Below are 21,273 nucleotides of genomic sequence, written 5' to 3'. Positions count from 1 at the left end.
AGAGGTAGGATATTTTACAGCTTTACCATATACCTTATTATAGATGAAAAGGAAACACTATAAATACAATATAACATAAATACACATCTTTTCTGAATTGTTTACTCTGTGAAATAAAAGATTTTATATCCATGCATCAGCAAACGCAGTGTGTGTGTGTGTGTGTGTGTGTGTCTAGTACAAACAAAGTACTAAAGGTGGGATGTATCGAGCAGACAAAGGCTGGTGATGTCAGCCTCTCACTACTGGGAGTGTGATATAATGGGTTTAGGTTTGGATCTGGGGTCTGAACGTCGACTCGTCAGAAAAGCTCATTAAGGAGCCATATGAATTTAACCAGAAGAGAAAACGCAGGTGTTTCCAGCTAATGGACTTAGCTCAGCATCACCGGAGCAACACTATTCATGAGCCCTCTGGTTCTCTGGTGATCCACAAAAAAAACTCAAGGCTCAGGTTCAACTTTTAAAATGTATGATCATTGGTGCACACAGTCGTCGGTCTAATTCTGTTCACCTTAACCGCTTTTTGTATTCTTTAACATTCACCCATCTTTTTGTGAGCTCCCACCGAACGTCCCTGGTATTGACAATCCATGGTGCACAACACATCAGACACCATATTTACAGCATATCAGTAATTGTAGCTTAAAATGTTTTACCTCCCAGGGATGATTTTAAATTGCTGCATTATGTTGTGGGAGTGGTGAATCTTTTCGAGCAACAGTACGACAATCAGAATTTATTTACTGGTCGACTCACAAAGGAAATAATACAAGAAAATCATACGCTTAAAATAAATGTTGCATGTTATAAACTTTTCAGAGGAAATAATCAGTTTTTATTTCCTATAAACACTGACAAGGTCACCATGAAGTGTAATGAATCATTAGAGTTAAGATGCAGGGGTAACACCAAGTGAAACCCAATCAGAAACGCAACGCATGGTGGTGTGAAAATTACACAAAATATATTTGTATCAGCTAACATGGCCATTTATTTTTTTTAATTTGTGAACATTTTTATATTGAACCCCACTGATCATTAATTGTCAACTTCACTTTATTTTCACCTTTCTCCAAAGAGTTTTAATTTGACCATCTTTCCACTTCCACTTCGAATCTGTCCATTTCTGTCTTGACAAAAACACACACACACACACACACAAACACGTGTCCCCTCATCTAACCCTGTAGCCCCTCTGGCCCCCATCCCAGTTGGACCATGACAATCCCCTTCACCCCGGCAATATGTCATCCCTGATCCGATTAGTATCAGCAGCACTTGAGAAACCGCAAGCTCCTTGTGGTGAGGGTCCCATGAGGGAGGCATCTGTTGGCTGCAGCACAGACCAGGCCATGGCCGGGGGAGGAAGACAGAGGTGAAGCCCCTTGGTATTAATCCAACTTCAATCCACCCGAGGATGCACCGGGGGGCGCGGCGCGAGCACGTGTCACAAACCGAGAAAAACTCATGTTTACCAGCACACATTTACTTGTTTTCTACTGTCGACTACTTTGAAAATGAGTTATTAAGTAAGTTAATTACTTATTTAGTAATATGACCCATAAATAAAGACAGAAAGTTATGAAAGACAATTCTGTACATCCTGTTCTGAGCCTTGGCATTAGAAAGAGCGAAGCCTCTGTCCCTTTAGGCCAAAACACCCCCCCTCTTAATTCTTTGTTTTATTCCCCTGCCCCAATGTCCCCTCCGGGCTGAAAGGCTTCTTTCAAGAAAAGCAGGATAGAGGTGTAATCCTTAAAAACCTCACTGTAATGCTCTCATGCTTCCAAGGATCCACTTTTTTAATCCTCATATACATGTAGAGGATTCATAAATCCGGCTTCAGCCTGACAAGACAGCAAATCTACTAATATTGTGACCGGGTGCAAAGGAAAAAAAGAAAAAGAAAAAATAACAACCCTCATGTTTACATGTTTGGATGGAGACGCGATGATGAGACGCATTGATTGAGGATCATAGAGAAACAAGCGATTCATGGAATTATAATTCTTGGACAGACAAGATTGTAATTTTTTTAAGAAGATTAAAAAACAAAGGAGACAAATAAATATACATTTACACAGACCTACTCCTGAAAATGCATTAAATACACATTTAGAGCCAAAACTGTTTTAAGCGATTAATCAATTAGGCATTTGCGAGAAATTTGACTGGTAAATATTTTGATATTCAAGTCACTTTCACACAAAAATGTCAACTATTTAATCTTCTACATTTCCTGTCTTTCATTGAAAACAGGATTAATCAAGAAAATAATTGGCAATTTATCCGCTAACTGAAATAATGGTAAGCTGCAGCCCTGCACACATGCATCATCGCATGCAAATGCACTTTCTACTAATTGTTCTATATTAAAAAGCACAATGAGGTTCAGTGAATGCGTCACGGGTGTGAGGCGGTGACACCACACTGTGGTTCGAACCTCGTGAGTCACTTTCACTCTCATCTTATCACATGACAAATGTGGGGGGGGGGGGGGGGGGGGTGTTCAGGTGTCACATGTTACATATTGTAGTAATCAAAAACAGTGCGGTCATTTCTGAACACTCATTTGAATACAGAGGAAAATAAGAGCCGAAGAGAAGAAGGATTCTAAACGAGAAATACATTTAATTTTCTAAAATCCAGAAACTGCATCATGTGAAAATGTGAGAAAAAACAAAATTACACCAAACTGTAAATTTATCAGCCACACTCATCCAGAATCTCTTCATTTCATTTCCGTCCCTGTTCCACAAACTTCTCGCTCATCTTACGTTGACTGCTCCTAACAAGCGGCCGACTGGAAGGACTCAGCCTCTCTGTAGCACGTGTGCTCGGTCAAACGTCAATAAGAACCGTCACAAGTCCCAAACCGCTGAAACACAATGATGGCCTCTCTCCTCAGCTGCACAAAGCCCCGCTGAGTGGCTGCCCCATTCTGGTGGGGGGGACAGGCTAAAAATACCACTGGGACCTGCCGCTATTGACTAAACAAACTGAAGCTAATGGGAGGCCACAGTGCTGCGCCACACACACACACATACACACACACCCGGCATACACCCACATACATGGATACACACCAGCTTGCTACAACACCTCCCTAGAGAGTGAGATATAATCAGAGAGATTGGTGGCAGACTAGGCCAGTGAGACAGCCTGGTGTGCAGCCAATAGGGACAGGGCTAGCAGGTCAGGCCTCATCATCACAACATGTTTGCTTGGGTGGCACACTTCAGCGAGGAAGGGGGGGGCGGAGAGGGAACGAGGGAGAGTGTGATCAGCAACGAAAAAAGGTTGAAGAGAGTGAGGAAAAGAAAGAAAAAGATTATTCAATTATTTAAAATCGAACAAAAATAGAATCCAAGAGGGCGAAGTAGAAATTAGTAAACAAGTAAGAGAGGGTGATATTGAAAAGAGGATGGAAAAAGACAGGAGAAATGGAGGAGGGAAGATCCAGGGGGGAGAGTGGGTGTTTTTTGGATTGGCACGTTCACAAGTATTTACAGAAATGCTTGCGTGAAGCCAGAAGCGAGGATACGGCCTGAGCAGAGGAAGGAGGAGGAGGAGGAGTAGTGGTCAGGGCATCGCAGCCAGGTTTTCTAGTGCATGATACGAATGCATCTGTGCGAAGCGTGTGGGCGGTGAGTGGGTGGCAGCCACGCTCCAATCCCCCCGGGAGGTTCCCACGGCGGGCCAACATCAAGAGGGTCAACTATACCCAGGAGAGTCTTTGTGATGCGGCTCCAGTCAATCACTTGTGCTTTTCAGTAATATGTCTAAATGTGAGCGCGTGGTGAAAAACACCAAAACAATCAGCCGGGGTAAATTTGCAGAATAATCTAATGGATGCTTAATGAATAAAACAACATGTTTGAAAGAGGGAACCTGATGCTGAATAAACATCAACTCAAATCTACAGTGAACAAGTATTCCTCTGTCTCACTCTCCACCCAGTGGTGACCTGCTGTAACTACATTTTTCTGTTGGACGTGAATGTCCTCCACGATGTCCTGGAAGCTTCCAAAATTAACACATTAACACTTCAAGGCTACACAATTTTAAAACTTTTATTTTTCTCGTTTCAAATTTATTTGCACTTACATACATCCAAAAGCTTTTGTCTTTCCTGATCACCGCTGTTGTCTCCACCAAGGAGGTTATGTTTTAACCCATGTCCATTTGTTTGTTGGTTGGTTTTTATGTTTGTAAGCAAGATTACACAAAAAACAACTGAGCGTATTTACACAAAACTGCTGGAAGGATACAGTATGGACCAGGCAACAATCCACTACATTTTGGTGCACATCCAGATCAGGAGGTGGATCCAGGAATTGTTTTACTTTCCTTAACATTGGAAGATTATTTAACATTTTCAAAGTATTTTCAGTGAATAATTATTGGATCTTGATGAAATAAATCAGGGATATTTAGGTAAGTGATATCTATGAGTGTGTGAAATTTAAATTTAATGGGCCTGCTGGGCCTTGGCAGAGGTATGCGCTCTACTGAATTCTAGTTAACAAATCCCTTTGGTGAGACAGATAATGTTTCTAATAACAAGCATTAAAGATTAAAACCGGGGGAGGAATGTAAACACACTGCTCATGATTATGATGCCCCAGAATTCCTACAAATAAGAATATAATGGATTGTTCATGCTTGATATTTAAATTCAGATGAAATACAAAAAATCTAACAAAAATGGAATCCAAGAGGGTGAAGTAGAAATTAGTAAACAAGTAAGAGAGAGTGATATTGAAAAGAGGATGGAAAAAAAGAAAGGAGGAATGGGGGAGGGAAGAGCCAGGGGGGAGAGTGGGTGTTTCTGGATTGGCACATTCACAAGTATTTACAGAAATGCTTGTGTGACGCCAGAAGCGAGGATACGGCCTGAGCAGAGGAAGGAGGAGGAGGAGGAGGAGTAGTGGTCAGGGCATCGCAGCCAGGTTTTCTAGTGCATGATACGAATGCATCTGTGCGAAGCGTGTGGGCGGTGGATGGATGGCATGGTGGCATCAGGGCCATTCTACTTTAAAATGTTCTCCTGTTTTTATATTTATAACTTAAACAATCCACCCATGTCATTATTTATACCGCTTATCCTTTTTTAGGAGCCAGGCCGAGGTCTGGATCCAATCCCAGCTGACACTGGGCGAGAGGTGAGGCACATCCCTGACAGGTCACCAGTGTCTCGCAGGTCATACAACATACAGACCAACCACCATTCTTACTCTATTAACACCTACGCTCAATTTAGAGTCTCTGATTAACCTATAACTAAAACGATGACATGTGCATTCTGTGTCTGTGTACTGTTTGTGTGCATGCAGTGCTCTCACTGGGAACTTTACCTTAGCCAAGACAGCAACATACTTCTTGAGAGAAATCAGGGCTTCTCCTCTAATGATGGTGTGAGCTGCCACCTCCACACGTAGGGAGTAGTGCAGCGTCGACTCCAGGTCCAACATGTACACCCTGGACCTGGACACACAATCACACACAGATAAATATATATATACACAATAAGAAAAGCTGAGAAAGATCAGGTATGTATCTTGTTCATACCTGTTGAATGGTCTCCAGGGATCCTCTGTGCTGTTGATGAGCACATCTCTGGCGACCGGTGGAGGCTTTCCTGATCGCACCACCCCCGGCAGCCTCTGGAGGGCGTAAGAGTAGAAAGTACGAGCCTCTACGATGCTGTGAGAGAGAAGCACAGGTGAGACTGACCCTTAGGTCACTCAACATTTACTATCAGACCTAAAGTAGTAGGTTTTTTTGTGCTTTTTGTTAAGGCCAGGCCCCTTGGTATCAACTGAGGAAAGTCTGAATGTTACAGAATAAAATAATATTTCAAAACGTGCGTTTTATTATCTGATGACCGTTTGGGGAAACCTTTCCTGTTTCCACTGAGAAATGGTTTGTCAACTCTGAGGTGGGAAAACTTGCCCCGACCTTAATCCCATCGAACACCTTTAGGACAGTGCCTGACATCAGCGACCAAAAGTTGACTGCCCAAGAGCTCTCATCCCGTATTGTCTATAGAATTACCTGAGAGTGTAATGTCCAGATGTCCAAACACTTGTGACAATATAGTGTGCAGGTAACTAAGTTTGAACAGCTTTGTGTTCAGAACGTGTCTCCTGCAAGGAACCTAAACAAAACGCACTATTTTCTTATTTTCAGTCTTTTGTTTCAGCCGTCGCCTGCCATGAAAAAATATTTTATGACCTGTATTTTTTGTGGCCATATATTTAACACACTTATGGGATTGCATTTTGAATACCGAGCAGATGGTGCCAAGGTAGCGAGAGAGAGAGAGAGAGAGAGAGAGAGAGAGAGAGAGAGAGAGAGAGAGAGAGAGAGAGAGAGAGAGAGAGAGAGAGAGAGAGCGCTGGTCATTTAGCCATGTGATAACCCTGCAACTGGAACCAAGGCCAATAATGCTTTCTCTCTCTCTCCCCGCTCTCTACCTCTCACTTGCATTCTCTCTCCACCCCTCACATCCTCCTCTCATTTGCTTTCTCCCCTTGTCACGCACGCCGCGAGAGAGAGTAAGGGAGAGAGAGCATCGTAAAACTGCAACAGGATGGTAATAAGGAGGATGGATACTCCGGGCCCGCGCTCACTCACACCAGCCCGGGACTCAATTACACCTGCGTGTCTGGTGGGAGTGTACAGATGTGAGGGGAGAACCATTCATCCAGCAGTCCCCCAGGGCTGTCGGGCAGGCAGGCGTCAGGGTGGGCTGGGAGGGAATGCATTCACCTGGGACCAGTACACATTACATGCATGACGGATGTGAGACGCCCCTGCACGCTCTCTCTCTCTCTCCCTCCCTCTCTCAGACACACACACACACACACACACACACACAGACACACGCTCATACGCAGACACGCGCTGCACACGCTCTCCCAGGACCAATCAGACATTCAGTGATGATGGGAGGCCATCTGTCGCCGTGTGCGGCTGGGGCTTGTTTGGCAGGTGAAGCCAGAAAAGCAATGGCATTGTTTTCATGCAAGAAATTAAAAAACCTCCCCTCTGTACAGTGATGGAGATGAGGGGGGTTGGAAGGGGAGAGATGGAGGGTGAATAAATAAATCGGCAATAAATCATTTCCTTTTTGCATTTGTCAACTAAAAAGAGTCCTCTTTGCATGCCAAGTTATTGAAACGGCCAAACAAAGAGGCAGAAACAGCAGATGAATTTGCAGGGTGAGGAATGATCAGCGCCGCTTTATGATGGTGAATAATGGGAGTGATTTTGATGCTCTGATCCCATTAAGAGGCCAGATGTTTAAAAGTATTCTCATGAATAGGGTTCAGATAATGAGCACACACCAAGGCGCTTTTGAGGAGAAAGCAAAGTTGTTGCACGTGGAACAATAGAGAGTGAAAGGGAGTAAACTTTGTGTGTTTGTACGTTTCACATCGAGCTAAACTGAATTTACATTCAAGACTAACTGGTACGGAACAAAATACAAATACAAAATAAACAAAACAGCTGTTCCCCGGCCTCACACCTCCGCCCATTTGCTTTTAAAGATGTTAGTTCCTCAGATTAATTAAAGGTCCTATATGCAACATTAGCATCGGTTTCAATTTAGCAGAAATTTTGGGAGTTTAGCATCAAACCTTTATACGCCAACAGCGGTCTACAGCGGTGGAGAGGAGCACTAGTGTTAAATCTTGTTTTGCTTCTATTTCTATTCCTCCTCTTCTACTCAAATGAGCATGCTAACCAGCTAGCCATGTCCCGTCCTGTCTCATAATACCAGTTTGCGATAGTGAGTCCCTGAAGCGTCCAGTCTCCTCTGAGTCCAAGATATCCTGTATATAAATCATGACAGCTCCTGAAAGGTGAAGACTCTTGCTCCCGATGCCCAAGATGGCGCCGGCATATTTTGGCTTCATTTCTTAATAGTGGGAGGAAGTGTAGACGCGTCGTCCATCTTTATATTCAGTCTATGGAGAGGACGCAGAAGAAGCGCTGCCTAGCGGGTGCATACTAACCTCTTAGTCAATACAGCTGTTGATGCTTGTGCTGGCTATAGCAGAAACTTTGATATATTATATTGTCTTATATTGTGACCAACTTGTACTAGTCTCTATTCTACATGGATACATTTTGTTTGCTAGACTTGCAACATGTGCCTTTCGGTTAATAATAAAGTCGTACATACAGTTGTTAAAGTTTTTTGTAGAATTTGCGAAGGTAGCAGGTTGCACTTGGAACACTGAACAGTTGTGTGTTAACAGCAACAACATTGTTTTTCTACCCCATTTGTACCAGTGAACTGTCATGTACACCACAGATACCAATGGGCAATAGCTGAAAATGTAAAGGGAAGATGACGCACATCCTGTGGGTTATCTTACTGTTTATCTTTGGTTACTGTTACAGCTCGACTCGATTCTAATCTGTCCTCCTCCAATTTGTGAGTTTACATAGTAGGTTTGTCTTCTTTAGAGCAAGTGGACCATAAAAAACCTTCAGTGAGTCTCCACCAGTGCTGACTTCATTCTCATGTTGCCCTCATTAGTAGTTCAATGTCAAAGAGCAACGGAAACACTGTGCAAGTTCAAATTCTGTCCTGGCACTCGCAAACTCAATTTTGGAGCTTCACATCGCCCAAAATGCTGGTGCTTTGTCTCTAAACTTCCTTTTCACAGAATGCCCTAAAGTTAAAATCCCTGCTAAAGATACGACCTCTCTCACCACAACAGCTGCAAAACAACTCATGGGAGGGTCAACAGATGCCAGTCAAGCAGGGTGTGTGCACACTCACACTCACACAATCCTCACATGCGGATTTGACTGCAGTCACTCCAAGTCATTGTTGTTATGGTTACATTTACATCTACAGGAAATATTATCTATGCACATAAAAGCTGGAACAAGCAAGACGTATCCATGATGACTGTCCTTGACTTCATATTCTGTAGTGAAGAGAAATGGACGACAATCTAGTTCTTGTGTTTTGTCAAAATTAATAAAAAATACATGCAAATCAAAACACAAATAAAAATATATCCTTATATTTAAATATAAATATATCCTACCAGACACTAACTGTATGTAAAGATAAATATTTAAAAAATATGTAGACATGTATAATAAATGTGTAATGTTTTTCTTACTATGATCATAAATCTCCATATGATAAATTATCATGTTTTTCACCCTTTGACACATCTTCTCATACATTTTTTAGAGGTTACTGTTGTCGGCATGAAAATATAAAGCATGTATTTTTCAGTCGAGGTTTAAAACACACACGCTGCAGATACTCACACTTTGAGTCTGGTGAAGTTGCCTCCAGGATAATAGAGGAAACACGATGGGAACTCAGTCACTCCCAGTTTGGTCACCAGTCCTTCTTCTGTGCTCAGGACCCTCCGCACGGCAATGTTGTCAAACTGCAACAGGTCCAGGGTAAGCTGAAGACACACACACACACACACACACACACACACACACACACACACACACACACACACACACACACACACACACACACACACACACACACACTTAAACATACTGACATTATATGTTGTGTATTATAGTATATTAGTATTTGTATAGTTAAGTTTTTCTTTCCCTGTGGATAACTTTACCAGGTAACTGGTTCAGTTGCTTGTGGATCTAAAGTTGACTGGTTTACTATATTCAGCTGTTTTCAAAGCACATTTCTCCTCCTGCCCCAAAAGGATTTGATATCCTAGAGACACACACACACAGCTCGGGCTGATGAAAACACAAGCTGTTACCTCTCGGCCGATGTAGGAATTGGCCTCTTCAAAGATCAGGGCCAGGTGTTGAACATTGTTTGTCTCAAAGAAGCTGTCGAGCTCTGCTTCGCTGCAGAGAGAGGAGCAGACAAACCATGTAAGACACATCATTTGTACTGTAACTGGAGTTCAGTTCATCACCAGTAAAGCTTAAAGGGATTAAATATTGATCTAATAGAGATCCAAAGGAAGAATGAAGTAACTACAGAATTGTATGGACGTACTTTATCTTAAAAAAGCACATACTGAAATTAAATTGAACAACTTCCTTAGTATGAGCCTCTTTCTGATATATGAGTCAATGTGGCTCTTTCCTCAATCCCCAGACTAACATTCCAGCTAAGATGTTTTCCAGTGAGAGATCTGCTTTCATGTAACTGTACTTTTGGATTTGGTTTGGGTTTTTCTTTTAGGAGCCTCATTTCCATTATTTTCATCATAAGAAGAAGAAGACGAACAGGAGAAAGTTGAATCTGAAAGGAGCAATAGTACTTCCCCTTTAAATCTAAAAGGAGAAATAAACTTGACTCACTACTTCCTTTTCCTGCTACACCATCATGATGATAAACTGCATGTACAATGCATGTGTGGTTATGTATGTGAGCCGAGCAGAGTTATGAGCCAACAAGATTCTTGCTAGTGGAAACATGTTGGTCCCTCAGGAACCTCACAGCTTCAAACTAAGAGACTTGAATTCATTGAATAACCAATCATTGCTTAAATCTTATGTTTCACTGGTTATTCAGATGGTAAATAAAAAACAGTGCAGTTCAGCACATTGACTAAATCAATTAACTGGTAAACTGATAGTAAGTTCACTCATTCTACTATTAGACTATAACACTTTGGAAACATAGTACTAAATATACTTTGGTAACATAAATATATCTACCTAGGATTCCACAAAGGTCTGTATGTGGAACATGTATCTCACGAATCGTTTATCTTATCAGCTTCCCCCTTAGTATGTGTATTGTAAATTCCCAGAGAAAGTAATACAAATTGAATAAACAGACGATCAGCGCTCAGTAGCAGTCAGTGGGGGCGGCAGGCAGTGTTCTGAGAGTCAGTGTGTGGACTCAGTTAAACGTATCTTCTTCTACGTCATTAGATAAACAACAGCAGGCACACTGGGACACACTGTCCGTAAAAACGCCACAAGATCATTTTGAAAATTGGATTTTTTTTTTTTTCACCAAATTGGACATTCACGGGTACTGACCTCTGTCATGGCAACAACATTCTTTAGCAATTTGTCTTCAAAATAGAAGCACAATGCTCGTCTTGTTGCTGCAATCATTTAAATATTGAGCCGAGTTCCAGAGCTTCTATTTTGAAAAGTTGCAAACTTGTGTCCGAAGAATGTGTTGATTGCTTAACAAACCTTGAAATAGCCAACATGTACTGCAAGTAAACCATCCAGACTTATATATAAACCACACACGTGAACAATAACAAAGAAGATTCTGTTTCACTTTATAAAAAACATTGACAATAAATTCTTCATTGCAGATAAACCAGGTAGGATGAACAAAAAGTTTTCTGGCTTCACCCTTCACCATAGACTGTTTATAAAAAGCTCTGTTCACAACGTCCAGCACACAGACAATGAAAAGTGACAGTATATTGTAAAACTGTTTGAGGAGGACTCACTAATGACGAGGATTAATTGTGAAGTAGTTGCGGAGCATTAACACAGGACAAAGAAACAGCTCATTCCAAACAAGCAGGTTTAGCACAGACACTGCACCAGTTACAGGTTAATGTCATTGATTTGACAACAGAGCTAAATATGTATACAAAACTGACTGGACAAAATGTAAACCTTCAACATCCAGTCACTTTATAGAACCTAACTGATAATGTTTGTGTATCTTTACCTGGTGGGCTCCAGCGGGGGGCAGGCGGGGGGCCAGGGCACGTGGGTTTCTAGTTTGTCGATGATCTTGTGACGGAGACCTTGAACATCGCCAATGAACCCTGGAGGTCAAAGGGCAACACAGTTCACTGTTTGTTCCTATGTTCACTGAAATACATGCATGACTGCATCAGTATGTATACAATCTACTCTCAGAACATTAGGTAAGTGTGAAATGAATGGTGCACAGTCACATGCCTGAGCTGAACCAAGTCAGTTTTAATGATTTCCTACATGTCTGATAGGAAAATGATCGGTGTGCATGTTCCTAATCTGACGGGACGCCTGCTGCTGAAACTGCACGTACGCCATTGGAAGACAATTTAAGGTAGAGTCTGCTTGTGTGTACCTTTGAAAGGCAGGCCATTGGAGCGAGCCTTGGTGTAGGCATGGAAGAACTGTGAAATGCAAGAAGAGAGAGAGTTTAGATCAGAGAGAGAGTGAGAGTGAGAGTGAGAGTGAGAGTGAGAGTGAGAGAGAGGGATCAACTCAGACGGGCCTCACACGACCACGAGAGGAGCAAAGTGATGTGTAACGTTTGGTGGTGGCGGGGCAGCGCTCCTCTCTGCCCGCCTTGACCTCTCAATCCTTCCTGGTTGAAATGATTTGCAGATGTTAAAGCTCCACTGTGGGTTCAAACAGAATGAGATCTTTGTTTCTGTCGCTCTCGCTCGACGGCAGAGAGCGGAAGCAGAAATTAGAGTAGAGGCCTGAGCACACACTGGCTGCTGACAAATCAGATAAGATAGAAACACAGATGTTTGAAACTGGGGCTTTTCTGCAGAGTAGCTGCAGATCATGCAAAGGTCAACTCTACTCACTGGGAACACATGATAGTATCTACAGTCACATTGTCATCCAGAGCTTCTACAATGATAAATACACTCACACAAATCTACTAACACAAGCAGAGTAATGCCTAGTTGACTCACTTCAGATTATTACTGCCACCTACTGACAGAAAAGTGCATACCATGAACTGAGACTAACAATCTGAGCAACATATTATGATTTAACAACTCATTATTTCATCTCGGAAGCAAAAACACAGCCTCTGCCACACTTTTTTTATAACTTAATGACCAATCATGACAAAGAAATGAAATACGTCCTCAAATATGAAAATCACATTTCTATCTACCTTGATCTCATACATGGTCCCTGTGGAATCTAATCAATGTAAATCATCCCTGCAAAATGAATTAAAATGTTTAATGGCCTGTTTGTATAAAAGACGTTCAATTTAAATGTTGTAAAACAGAGAAGAGTAGCAAAGCCTTACATGTCAGAGGCTGAAACTAGAAAAATGTTTATATCAATAACGAAAAAGATTATTTAACTGTCAAGTTTTGAAAATAAATTAAATGTAAAATACACACTCCACATCATAAAGGAGAACCTTTTTTAAAGCAAAACTGTGGATTTTCCTGGTTTTGTGACCAGTTCAGAAAATGCATTGTGTGTCATACAGTAGCAGTGGTAGGAACACATTCGGTCAAGCAATAAGATGTGGAAGTTTATCTAATATTGGATAGCATGAAATTGAGCCTTCACAATAATGTAACCGTGCCAATAAAGATGAGCATTAGCAGACAGCTCACTGTTACCTTGATGGTCGGATACCCTGTGATGCCGTAGCTGCTGCAGACCTTCCTGTTCACAGCTTCAGCGCAGTCTATCGCTGCCAGGTCCACAGCTGGCTTCCACTCTGAAGAAAAGACATCAAATAAAGGGAAATATTTAGTCTACTGCAGGAGAGGAGACCCTCCGGCCTCCAGGCCATATATGACCTGTGAGACAACTCATTCATACAAACACTCTCTCAATAAATTTGTATTTCCCCGATAAAAAAAGAAAACATAAAATGATAGACTAGACGTCCCTCTGGTTAGTTGGTTCTGACCTGTCAAATCTCCATCTACGTGTCATCGCTGATAAGCATCATGGAAACTATCAAGATGCAGATTTTACGAGAGCAATGGAGAATATTTTTTGTATAAAGCAACATAGTGTGGTTAATTTGTGGGGAAGTGCTGGCAGAAATGAAAGAAGCCAATAGCAAGCAAGTCTGCAGGTTGAAATATAGTAAACTAGATGAGTTGGAAAAAGTTAAGTCTCTTTTGTTTGTGGTCAAGAAGCTGCTTTCACAAGACCATATTCTGACAGAGGCAATGTTACGCAGGCAAGTTTTGTGGTGAGCGAGCTAATAGCTAATAGCTAATAGCTAAGAAGCTAAAACCTCAATCAGAGGGAGAATTTGAAGGAGCTTTGTTGCTGATACAGAGCTGATGCAACCGGATAAAGTAAAACGGTGCATTTTATACAAACACCCTTTCCTACTCTGCCAGTACAGAGGCTTGATACGTCAACATATTGGCGAGTTTGCAAAGTGAGTCAAATGTTCACTCATTTGGTGAAAGGTTTCAGGACGTTAAGCAAACAAAAGGAAAATAACATGTTTGTTAAGCTGTTAACTGTTGATCAGCTGATGTTCCCGACAACCTGCAACACAAAATCACAGATCTGCAAGCAACAAAGCGATCAAAGCTCCACACAACAACCTCCCTCTGCTCAAGATCTATAACCTGTATGTACGTCCTGAGGATGCTTCTCTTCTGAGGAGACATCACTGAGGTAGGACTGGGCAATTAACTGAAAATGTATCAAAACCGACATTTGTAACCTCTAACCAACTGAATCTTGCTCATGTTGGATAAATACTTTCCCCAGTGCGTGTATTCACGAACTGTCGGGTTTGCGCTACGTTTATTTTGCATGTACGTGTGAGTGATTAGGAAAGGGCAGAGGAGCAGAATCAATTTTTGACTGGCGCTGAGTAATGCGCCTCATGCGTGGGGGCGTGGGGCATGTTAATTAGTCGTAATCGAGGTGAAAGTTTGAAATAATCGTGGTATTGATTTGAAGTCATCGCCCAGCCTCAAAACTCACTCTTGCAAAGACTCATTCAAGACTGACGTGGAAAACCAGCTGTGAATAGTATCATCATCACTACCATCTGACATTAGATGCCTTGCTAAAGACATGCATGCTGAACATTGAATGAACTGTGTTTTGATTGTTGAGGTATGGTGGCCCTGAAGTGCAAATAGGAAAACACATTACCAAAATCACAAAAAAACATTTTTCCAGCATCATCATCCTGTTAAAAGACGAACAGTGGGTCCATCCAATCAGCAATGAGCCTTGTCTATAGCAGGTATTTTCATTAGAAATTCATGTTGTTGTGTTTTGTTGTTGTGTTTGTTGTTGTGTTTTCAGATTTGTTGACGGGCCTATGAATTCACTTCAGACCCCATCAGGAAGATAATTGTTGCCGATACACTCACACAGGTTCATGGTTGACTTGAGCACCTACACCTCATTTCTCCCATAAAATGTCAGCAGGATCTCTCTCCCAGCTCCAGGGCAAGGCATTTCCATCGCCTGCCAAGTTACCATTGTTGACTGTGTGTGAGACTGAAATACCCCATGACTGTGTTAGGCCCTCTGCCATCACCAGACTCTTTGCCCCTGACTGTCATCCTAATTATATTGATTCTCACTGCAATGTGATGTTTCTCTCGGTGCACGAGCTCCAGAAACCGAACTCAGATGACGTGATGGTGAGTTTTTTGAGCCACGGTGTCGAGCAGAATAAAAACACACTCATTAGATCACATGCTCTGATTAACAGACACAATCAACAGCTCGCTCACTGTTTACATGCACGTGTTGAAAACATCAGGGGGGTGTAACTTAACAGTACCCAGTAGTGGACAATAATTAAATACAATAACTCAAGAAGTAATTTTAACTTAAATACAAATTTGATGTACTTGTACTTTACTTGAGTAGGTGCATCTGAAGCAATTTTATACTTCAACTCTACTTTATCAAAGAGTACAATATTGCAAATCCTGCTTTATACAAAAAATATTCTCCATTGCTCTCGTAAAATCTGCATCTTGATAGTTTCCATGATGCTTATCAGCGATGACACGTAGATGGAGATTTGAAAATCCTGTTATAGTGAAAATAGTGTTTAGGTGTTCTCCACCCTTCTCAATGTGAATCAACTCTTTCAAAAGCCTCTTCGATTGGCTCTAGAAAAGTTGACTTTTTAGAGAAAGGTGGTTCTCGCAGCATAGCCACTCTGCAAGCATTCGATGATCATTCATAATATGATGCATTAAACTAGCCCACAGTATATAAAGTGGTTCAAATGAGCTCAACCTGGAATATCAACAGAACTAGAATGCAACAAACTCTACAAAATGAATGCAGCAGTAATATTAATCCAAAAAAACACCATTTATAGTAGTAAACACTGGCGGGGGACTTTTTACTGCACTATGAGTACATTTTGACAATAATACTTCATTGAGATATAGTAAGTTGATACTTTGCCCTCCACTGACAGTAACATTACAGTGGGGCTGGACGATAAATTTATAAAATAATGGGCAAAATTATATCAAGATCAAATCAGTCGATAAATGTCAGATTATTGTTTCTTTTAATATTTAAATACTGATATTTACTCTTGTAGTGAAGGTTGTGGTTTTAAACTCAAAACATTTAACAAATCTTAGATTATTATAAATGTACCCCTCAGCCCTGCATGACAAGAATATACAGAGAATATATGAATACTAGTTATGATTGGCTACTTGCAGCAGGAGGCCCACACACCAACCTTTAATGTCAATGGCCAGACGTTTGTAGACCGGAGTGAAGAGCCTGCAGTGGCCGCACCACGACGCGTAGAACTCCACCACCGTGGCCGCGGTGGAGTTCACCAGCACCGACTCCACGTTCTCCGGAGTCAACAGGATGATCTGGTCGGACGAGGTGTACAGTCCGGCCTCCGCAGCCCAGGGCGAGAGGAGACACACGCAGAGCCAGGCGGCGAGTGTGGCCGCTTCTCTGGGATGCAGAGGAAACCGAGACGTGGCACGGCCGCAGCTCCGCGCCATCTTCCCCCCAGTCCGAGCTGCTGCTGCCGCCGCTGGAGGTGGAGGTGGTGGAGGAGCTGGTGTTAAACCCGCGGGTCTGAACTCAGCAAGTTTCCGCTTCAATGTCACTAAACTTCACACAACTTCTCCCTCCTCCTCCTCCTCCTCCTGCTCCTGCTGCTGCTGCTGCCTGGTTCCTCCCACTACTGATGACCAGAGTTCCTCCAGACTAAAAGAAACACCCACAGCCAGGTTCAGTCACCAGCTCCATGCACACGAACCCTTTTGATAAAGACCCGATGAAGTGAGGACGGTGGTTTCAAGTGAATCACTTTCTGAGAAGAACCGAAAGTATATCTATTTTTATCCCTCTACGACTTTCAGACAGAAAGTAACTGATGGTAAATAACTTCCTTAAAATTCTACATAATGAAAATAGAAACTAAAATGGACAGCTCAGGGAGTTGACCTGGAAATGGGATATGTTTGTGTTTCCGTTCCAAAGAAGTTACAAAAACTACAAAAAGTTTTGCTAAATTTTCTTTCTATACACACACACACACACAAAATAAATAAAATAATTTATCCTTTTTGCATTGAATTAAGTTAAATAATTGAAGTTAAATGAATTAAGTTAATTAAATTAAGTGAAATTAAGTCACTTTTAGACTGGCCACCAAAATAATATAAAAAGTATTTACAAAATCCCAAGGTATGACATTTTATTTATAAAATTTCAGTTCTATGTTCTGCAAATTGCAACGCCTCTCTACATTGAGGTGGATTGTTATTTAATCATCTTTGACTAAAATAGCCCAAATCCTAGATATTTTGATCCTTGAGCCTTAATATCCCCATGTTTAGATTGTAATTCCTCTGGAAGCCATGTAATATATCAGAGGATGTGTCCTCGGCTCCTCAGTGGTGCAGTGGCTACAGCTCTGTTCTCCCATCAGGCATTTTGAGTTTGTACACTGTTTTCTTTATCTTTTGGTATTGTGCTGTGATGTGACGTGGGACAATGTGTCAGTCTTACACCCACAACTCAAACACACATCACCCTGCTGCTGCATGTTTGTGGAAACATCAACATCTGATTATATATACATCAGTGTGAGGAGAGGCGGAGACAGCAGATTCCTTTAGAAACAGCCAAAGCTTTATTTACAAATTCAAAGTTTGTTTCTGTTAACAAATATATACTATGTACATATTTGCAAAGTAAACAGTGTTTATTTTACAACAATCGTTCAGGTTACAGTAACAGCGGGTCAGATTGGAAAGACAGTATATTTACAACCATAAAAGAATTGTACAAGTCTTCAAGTGCACTTAGCGCACACTCGCAGCACATTATTATAAATATTCATACACATTTCATAAGACGAAGAAGGGAAGTCTCGCCGGACTGCGTTCATTTGATAATCAAATATTTGCCGCCTAGTTTAATTCGGTTAACAGGATCAGACCACACACTTTATCTAAAACTCTGTCCCAAAGCAAACTGCTTAAAGCTTCTTGAGAATGCATTTGAACCTAGAGACTAACAGCAGGAGTTGTGGATACATACATATAAAACAATGCATAAGACCAAGTACTGCATAGTTACAGAGGAGAACTTCACTTCCTCGCACATACAATCAATTCAAGAGGACAATCCTAGAGGGGTTTGTAGAAAATGTTTCTAAAAAGGTACTAATGGAGTCAGCATCACATTTACATCTGCCTACAGACCAAATGTACAAGTCATATCGTGGACCAATCAGTATCCAAATGTTTTTTGGTCTTTTTCTACATTAGATTATTTACAGTTTGAACATACACATTAGCAACTGTTAAAACACTGACAGTAGAATAGAAAAAAACAAAACATTGAGTTCTCAGTTTAAGGTCACTTTAGCTCCAAACAGTCGGTGAGGATGATGACGCTCCATCACACACGCCACAGTGAGTTTGTACAGTTTGTTGGAACAAAGCAGCGCTGACAGCGAGGGCCAGAAAAAGCCCTGAGATAAAGTCCTACGTGCTCAGTCTCATTAGCTCAGTGACTCACTCTGAGCAGCCCAGGGCCTGGAGCTGTTCCATGTCTGTGGACTGTCCACAAACTAGGTCCTGATACCGTTTATCAATACGATGACTCAACTGTGTCTATATGCACAGGTGGAGAGTGACAGGAAGAAGCAGGTGACCTTTAGAGTGAGTCTGTTATTTGTTTTTGCCTTACAGACATCTCCTCAGGCACAGGGAAATGAGAAGGTATAAAAACAACCTCTACTACACTACGCTTTGATGCAGAGACATAAGGCAGAAATGGAAGAATCGGTTGGAAGAGCAGTCGTTTGAGGATCATTTATAAAAAAAAAAAAAGTAGTCTACAGCAGTTGAAGGAGATATTCAAAGAAAACAGGTCCAAAGGATGCTGGGACATTAACCAACTTAACGAGGCACTTAAACTGAACTTTGAGAAAGACCACCTCCGCTGTCTGGGCAACTAGGTGATGACTGATCCCAACTTGCAATCAGAGCGTTGAGCCACGCTGCTGCGCTACGAAGTGGTTTTTGGGGTTAAGTAAAAAAAATGTTCCGCTACAGAAACTTGTTCCAGGATAAGTGGTGGTGGAATGAGCCACAGCCACAGTTGTCATCTGAGGTCCCAGACAGAAAAAGGACTGAAGAAGTAAGGCTCAAATCCAGCATTTCAGTACCGTCCTATGCTTTGATTCTAGCAGGTCAAGCCAATTGCCAGTCTGTTGTGTCCCACTTACAGACCAAAGTGTGTTTTGAGTCTGTGGTGTGTTTGTACAAACACATCATTCAATAAGTACTTGTTTTCAATCTGTTATCACTGGTACATAGTGTAAGTGGAAAACGTAACACAAAAGTGGGACACAGTGATTGTGTTGACCAAATGGACAGTTGTGGACACCACAAAAATCATACAAACAATCTCAATTAGTTCTCAACAGTACAACTTTTAAATATTAAAACAATTTTCCCCATGTTCTTTTCTGGTATCAATAGCGCTTTTTAAACCTTTGACATAATGTTATTGCCACGTTCACATTCACATTTGCATTTGTGCTTTTACAGTTTAATTAAATTGTCTTTACACAATGTTAAAATTATCTGTGTATCTATATGTTGACGAGATCATTTACAATTTTCAACGTTCTTTTCTCTGTGAGCGTTTCCTCTGAGTAACATTTGTCACACAATAAATAATATAACTAAAGAGGCAAACAAATTTCATATAATATTTGAACTCAGTGATGTTCCATCCCAGTGCTGTCTGAAAGTATTTTTGTAATGTAAGTGACACTTTCATTGTTTTACAACACACAGTCGACAATAATTATGAAGTTAAAGTGCTGACTCTCAGCTTTAACAGAGTACATCTCCCTATTGGGTGAAGGGCTCGACTTTCTTTCTATACATCGCCCTCTAAATTAGGCAACGCAGCAGGATGATGAAGCTCAACATACAGTTTAAACAAACTAGCAGCTTTGTAGGTCCACACAGGCATTACAGTTCAATATTCATTACAGTCTAAATCAGTCAGTTATGTTCCAAAAGTCCCTGTAAAGATTTTTGTTTTAAGGCAAGCTAACCGTCGCCTAAAATGGGGGGCTATGTATAAAAGGCTGCAATCCCATCACTCTTCACCCAATACGGGAGTAAATTCCTCCAGATTAAAGCTTAAAGTTGACAGCTCAACTCATAGTCACTGTTTAATTTAATGTGCTGGTTTACAAAGTCAAAACAATCATGTGTCACAGTCAAATCACTGACAGACCACACTGTATAATTTTTCTGCGATTCTATTACATTTTTGAATCGGAATATATATATTTAAGATTCAAAAAAAGACAACCTACTTTTGTTCTAGGCAGGTTTTATATTTTAGTCCCCTGTTGAACAATCATCTTAGCAGCATTAATGGACTTTAAATGCAAACAAATGGCACAGTCCATTGTACTCTATAAAAAATCTGCTCACTCTCCCACTGGCATTTACAAAATGACCAGTCCAGGAGGTGAGAAATGAGAACAGGAGAACTGAGACTAGACGGTGTTAAAAGTTTCAGGATCGCTCAGGAGGCATTTTGTGTGCGACAACAAATTGTACAACCACGACAGTTAGCTGAAGCAAATTCAGCAAATGAACATCAATGAAATAAGTAGGAGTAGTTGAGCTGAGAGGTAATGCTGGGATTGAAGGCATCTGAGGGTTGCTGTTGGCACATCAGCTGGTGGAAGACCGAGCAGCGACAGGTTGGCTGGAGCTCACTGGGCTGAGGATAAACTGCGGTTGAGCTAGAGGTTTGTAGTTCGAAATCTAAGCAGGAAAGCCGTCAAGAGGGGTCCTCTCGTTTGGCCCTCGTGTCACAAATTTGTGTCAGCGTGTTGGCGGTGTCTTTAAGCAACGCATCAAAGATGCTGTCTGCCAGCTGAATCTTGACAAACAGCTCGTCCTCGTCGTAGTTGACCCACTGGGCCTCCTCCTCGTGGAGTTCCTGGACCTGAGAGAAAAACAGGGGTCACCTCTCATACAACTTACTAACATCAGTTGTTCATATCACTGTAAGTAAAGTG

At 41.5% G+C, this 21,273-nt stretch overlaps 2 protein-coding genes across 4 annotated transcripts in view; both read right to left on the bottom strand.

The window, feature by feature from the left end:
• The window catches only part of qsox1 (quiescin Q6 sulfhydryl oxidase 1), a 31,420-nt gene extending 14,528 nt beyond the window's left edge, over positions 1–16,892 (bottom strand). Inside the window, exons 1-8 of one of the 2 annotated variants that reach the window (XM_034583020.1) lie at positions 16,423–16,892; positions 13,334–13,434; positions 12,076–12,124; positions 11,689–11,788; positions 9,788–9,878; positions 9,309–9,454; positions 5,574–5,708; positions 5,360–5,489 (exon numbers count right to left, since the gene is read on the bottom strand). In XM_034583020.1, coding sequence (XP_034438911.1) covers positions 5,360–5,489; positions 5,574–5,708; positions 9,309–9,454; positions 9,788–9,878; positions 11,689–11,788; positions 12,076–12,124; positions 13,334–13,434; positions 16,423–16,702 — 1,032 coding nt within the window. In that variant the 5' untranslated portion in view covers positions 16,703–16,892. Of the gene's footprint in view, positions 1–5,359; positions 5,490–5,573; positions 5,709–9,308; positions 9,455–9,754; positions 9,879–11,688; positions 11,789–12,075; positions 12,125–13,333; positions 13,435–16,422 lie in introns of both variants that reach the window. The other variant, XM_034583019.1, reaches the window with a different exon arrangement.
• A 926-nt stretch (positions 16,893–17,818) lies between these two features.
• Positions 17,819–21,273, bottom strand: part of cep350 (centrosomal protein 350) — a 31,968-nt gene continuing 28,513 nt past the window's right edge. For both annotated transcript variants that reach the window (XM_034582403.1, XM_034582404.1), the window contains one exon: positions 17,819–21,200. In XM_034582403.1, the coding sequence (XP_034438294.1) occupies positions 21,033–21,200 (168 nt within the window). In that variant the 3' untranslated portion in view covers positions 17,819–21,032. The remainder of the gene's footprint in view (positions 21,201–21,273) is intronic.

This window comes from Hippoglossus hippoglossus, chromosome 4, assembly GCF_009819705.1.
Source record: "Hippoglossus hippoglossus isolate fHipHip1 chromosome 4, fHipHip1.pri, whole genome shotgun sequence".
In the NCBI taxonomy this organism is placed as follows: Eukaryota; Metazoa; Chordata; class Actinopteri; order Pleuronectiformes; family Pleuronectidae; genus Hippoglossus; species Hippoglossus hippoglossus.
The sequence above is the reverse complement of the archived record's forward strand: the minus strand, read 5'-3'. Positions and strand labels throughout refer to the sequence as shown.